Raw genomic sequence first — 5,351 nt, 5'->3', positions numbered from 1 at the left:
TATATATATAACGGTGTAATCAGATGGAATGCTTCAAAGCATACGTCTGCTCGATTAAAGCTAACTTGGGGTTAAACAACAGTAAAACGAAATCGTACCAGTCAGGACGTGAACGAAATGTAGTAAGGGATTTAGTCCAGTGCTTTACGACTAGAGTCGGAGATTTCAAGGACAACTTTTACAGAGGGAGGTTTATAAACGACTGAATAGATTTCAGTACACTTCAATGGCTTATCTCAGTGATTAGACGAGTGGAGGGGGCTAAGTCGAACCTGGCAGAATTTGAACCTAGAATGTAGAGATTAATAATTGCAATAATGATGCAGTGGTGGTTGCTTTTTAACAGGAACAAGACAAAGCATTTTGTGGGAGGGTGTATAGTCGAGTAAATCGAACTAGTATTTGTCTGGGGCTTGTTTTACCAATACCGGAAGAATGAAAAGCTAAGTTGGGTCCGATGAAATTTGAACAAAAAATACCTGAAGGAAACCATTATATTTTCTTTATTTGCCACAAGGACGATGATAATAATACCAATTATTTCGAAATTGGGCATAAGGCCACAAATTTTGAGGGGTGGGGCACAGACTCGCACAGATGTTATCGACGCCGGAAGGAAGAAAGGCAAAAATCAACTCCGGTAAATAGGAATCCAGAAGGTAAAAAAGGTAAAACAACAACAATAAGAGTAATAATAATAATGATGATGATGATGATAGCGATTTCTTTATTTACCACAAGGGCACCGCAAATAAAACAAATAATCAATACGTACCGAGTGCTACTTCGCAGGCCTTCTTCAACTGGGTGTGATATGTCTTTTTGATTTCCTTGTCAGCCAAGATTTTCTCAAGTGCTCGGGTTAAAAACATGGCTTTTACTTTTTCTGTATCATGCATAATTCAGAAGAAGCTGGCCGATATTTGGGAAGATACGACATCGATGAAAATAGTAATGGTCTTACTAGGTACTTGATGGTGTAAAGATGTTGGGCATTGGTGTTGGCCGTTATGACATTGAACTGGCTTGCTGGTGGTGGTGGTGGTGAAGAGAATAATGATGATGATGACGAAAGAGGAAGATCCCGATCGGAAACTATGTGGATGGATAGATTTAGTATTGTTGTTCCTATAGTTCTTGTTGCGTACGTAGACGACATGCAGCAGACTGCAAACCTGTATGTAGATAGATAGATAGATAGATAGAATATGCCTACGAATGGGTGTGTTAAGTATACGAATTTGTTCAAATGAGTTGAACATATGAACAAAAGGTGTGTATATATAGAATGAATGGATAATACAGAATATACATGTGTGTGTGTGTGTGAAGACATACAGGTGTGTTACTTGTATTTGCATACGTTTATATGATTGCTTTGATATACTGAATGCGTATACGTATAGCCTGTGTAGAATATAGATAGATAGATATATAGATAGGAACGGAGGGTTTCTGTTGAAATGTAGTATCTATAGTCATGCGGGTATGTAGAATATAGATATGTAATGTGTGTGTGTGTGTACAGAAAGATAATTACAGGTATGCGCATGTAGATGTTATATACGGGTGTGTGTGGACAGGAAATCGGTACATATGTATATACTCACGTACGTGTTTATGTAGGTACTCAGAATTATAAAAATATATAGATATAACTATATGCCGTTTCTCTTCGCCCTCTCTTCCCTAATCTAATATGTAGTAGCAGCAGTTGAATTTTCTTTTTAATTTCGGTTTATCTGTTTTCTTCTTCACACTCCCTGTTATACATACACACACACAATATATATATATATAGGTATATGTGTATATGTATATAGATATGTGATATCCGCTTCTAAGTGGGAGAGATAATAATAATAATAATAACAATAATAGTTAATAACAGTCGTCTTCTTCCTGGCTAAGGTGTTTTCCGTAGGTGGTAGAAAGTTAACAGAAAAAAAATATATATTCGTGTAATTCACAATATCCAGTCAGGTAAAGTAACAACTGAGTTAGTGAGATTAGGTAGGTGTATATATTTCAGTATATGTGGATATATTTATACGTATATATATATAAGCTAAGCAGAATATTGATAAATTATATGTAGTTATATAATGTTTGTTGGGTGTCTGCAGATTGTTTGGGATTTCTTTTTGCTTTTTTTTCCCCTCTGTGTCTATGTGTGTATGTATATATCTCCCACCAACTCCAGCTCCGGCTTAGCTGCTTCTTCTGCTGCTACCCTCCGCCGCCATCATAAACACTGACACGTGATCACTGAGATAGCATATGACGTCTAGCTGACTCGGCCGGCCCCCGACGTTCACGTTCAACACGCACTAGGAACTTCAGCCGAACAACAACGATTCGGCCAGTGTGTTTATATCGTCTATCTTTTGCTTCATTCTGTCATTAGACTGCGGCCATGCTGGGGAGCTGCCTTGATGAATTTTAGTCGAACAAATCAACTGCAGTACTTATTAATATTTTTGAAGACTGGTACTTGTTCTATCGGTCTTTTACGCCGAACCGCTAGATTATAAGTGACGTAAACACGCCAACACCTGTTTTCAAGTGGTGGTGGACAAACACAGATACAAAGACATATACACACACTCACACATACATACATGAATGCGTAAATATATTCATACATATGTATGTGTGTGTACAACGGGATTCTTTCAATTTCTGTCTACCAAATCCCCACAAGGGCCTTCGTTGGCCCAAAGGTGTAGTAGAAGACATTTGCCCAAGGTGCCAAACAGTGGGTCTGAACCCAGAACCATGTGGTTGGGAAGGAAATAAAATACACACACACACATATATATACATAAATATTTAAATATGTATTTATATATGTGTGTGTTATGCATTATATATGTGTGTGTGTGTGTGTGTGTGTGTGTGTGTGTGTGTGTGAAGGCGCATGGCTCAATGGTTAGAGCGACGAGCTTACGATCGTGAAGTTGTGAGTTCGAATCCCGGACAGGGCTGCGTGTTGTATTCTTGAGCAAGACACTTTATTTCACGTTGCTCCAGTTCACTCAGCTGTAGAAATGCGTTGCGATGTCACTGGTACCAAGCTGTATCGGCCTTTGCCTTTCCCTTGGACAACACTGGTAGCGTGGAGAGGAGAGGCCGGTATGCATGGGTGACTGCTTGGAAATATATTATATATCTTATATATATATACCATCCTCATCATTTAATGTCCATCTTCCATGGTAGCAGTTGTTAGGTCTTCAAATGGCACCTGTACAACCACAGATCCACTTTCAGAATTCTGGAAAGATTATTTGTCACATCTCTAGCCAATCATGTATGGCACCTCAGTGTTGAAGGGACCCAATACAATATCACATGAAGGATATTGTATAATATTGAATATCATGTGAAGGATAATGTGGCCAGGACCCTACATTAACAAGAGCAAATACTGCAAGCTTTACATAGCTGAGCGAGTAAGGATACTCAAAAACTTCCTAAAACTTCTATCACTGAATACTCACCAGGAAATTTACAATTCTTGCATCCATTTCAAACGCTACCTGCTGCAAGCATGGGGTTCCTTATCCTCCAATTAGATCCAGAAGGGTCCTTATGGTCTAAAAATAGCACAAGGGGAAAATCCCCTGTTCCCCCCTCATTTGGCCCAGATGAACTGGTCTAAGGGAGATAATCCGTCCTTCTGACCCTGGAGTATTTATTCTTTGGTGATTCTTTGATCAAATGACTGTAACAGATTCCTGCCTCCCAGAGGTGAAGAGCAAAAAAAACACAAAAAATTGTCGAGCTCCACTGTTTGCTTTGGCATGACTTTTACAGCTGTTTTCCTTCCTAACACCAACCACTTTACAGAATGTGCTTTTTACATAGTACCAGCAGATGAATACAATTTTCAAAAAAATTTGAGAACAAATGTAAGATTTCAAGCCAAAAGAATGTAAATAATTTTTTTTCCAACTGCTTGTAACATTGGCAAAAGTCTAGCATTACCATTTCATAATGCTCAAAGTTGCAAGATTCATCTAGCTGTGTCACATGAATGGAAGTATGTGAAAAAATTTTTAATTTCTCACAGTAAGTGCTCTGATATGAAGTGGAAATAAAATCTCCAACAGCTGTTTGGAGACATTAGTGCACATGTGAGCACCACATCCAATGCTCGCAAGACCCCCACCTAGTTTGATTTCTAATTGATTAAAGATGTTGATCTTGTCTTTCTATTTGTCTACATCAAATCCATCAACCTTTTAGAGCAACCTGTGCCTTTAAAAATTAGAAGAAAGCATCAGTCCAAGATCTCAATCATCTTACCTGGGTTCAGTGTACCTGTATGATACCTGGACAAGTGTCTTCTACTATACAGCTACAGCTGACTAATGATTTATGAGTAAAATTTGCTAGGCAGAAACTGATTCGAAGCTTATCATACATACACACGTTTTGCGTGTGGCTGTGTTTGTACATGAATTTATGTTCAACTATGTTCAATATGATCAACTAAACCAGCAATTCTCAACCATTTTTTATCTACAGACCCTTTTGATTACTATTCTATTCTGGTGGACCTCCATTGCCACTTGATGCTTAAAAACTAATTTCAGAGTGACTTCTTTCAAAATTTCTATTTTGTTTATCACACATTCACTTGTGTAGGCTGAACTATGCAAAATGCCAAGGAAAGAAACCTAGCAATGCACACACACACACATGAACTTTTTGTTAGTTAAAATATGTTTGTGACATATTTTAACTTCTAAAGGCAAATTCACTGCAGTTAACATGGAGACAAAAATTCTCTCATGGTATAATTTTTTTACTGCAGTAACTGCAGTGAATTTGCCTTTAAGACACTAAAATATATCACAAGCATATTTTAACTAACCTAAAGTCCATTCTTCATCACTGCTTAGTGCTGATGCTGCTATACATACACACACACACACACATATATATATATATTTTATTATATGTATTTATTTTCTCTAAGTTAATAATTAACTCGGACAAAATAAATTGGTTAATAGATACCAGGGTAGCAAAGATCACAAAATGACTGTGGTGTAACTCCTGTTTATGAGGTAGAAACTCCTTGTTATTTTGGGTACTTGAGTAAATATATAAATTTAGTAACTGGAGTAAAACGCATATGTTAAATGAATTCTTTTATTTCCAACATATGTTTCGAAGATTACAAATTATACCTTCCATAGGAATAGGTGATGTTGATAAGGATGTAATCTTCTCTTCAGGGAAATACATAGGAACCAGCTTAACCATAAGACATTTTAACCGAATATGATAACTGTAGTTAGAGAAGATTGCTACGTAATTTATTTGAAAAAGCCATACAC

General features: G+C 37.2%; 1 protein-coding gene across 12 annotated transcripts in view; it reads right to left on the bottom strand.

Annotated features, from left to right (window-relative positions):
• Positions 1–2,279, bottom strand: part of LOC106871743 (brefeldin A-inhibited guanine nucleotide-exchange protein 1) — a 171,554-nt gene extending 169,275 nt beyond the window's left edge. For 10 of the 12 annotated variants that reach the window (XM_052970065.1, XM_052970068.1, XM_052970067.1 and 7 more), the window contains exons 1-2: positions 1,615–2,279; positions 776–1,175 (exon numbers count right to left, since the gene is read on the bottom strand). In XM_052970065.1, the coding sequence (XP_052826025.1) occupies positions 776–899 (124 nt within the window). In that variant the 5' untranslated portion in view covers positions 900–1,175; positions 1,615–2,279. Of the gene's footprint in view, positions 1–775; positions 1,176–1,610 lie in introns of all 12 variants that reach the window. The other 2 variants (XM_052970066.1, XM_014918367.2) reach the window with 2 other exon arrangements.
• Positions 2,280–5,351: the final 3,072 nt, after the last annotated feature.

Source organism: Octopus bimaculoides, chromosome 8 (genome assembly GCF_001194135.2).
Source record: "Octopus bimaculoides isolate UCB-OBI-ISO-001 chromosome 8, ASM119413v2, whole genome shotgun sequence".
NCBI lineage: Eukaryota > Metazoa > Mollusca > Cephalopoda > Octopoda > Octopodidae > Octopus > Octopus bimaculoides.
Note: the sequence above shows the minus strand (reverse complement) of the source record. Positions and strands in the feature narration are given on the sequence as shown.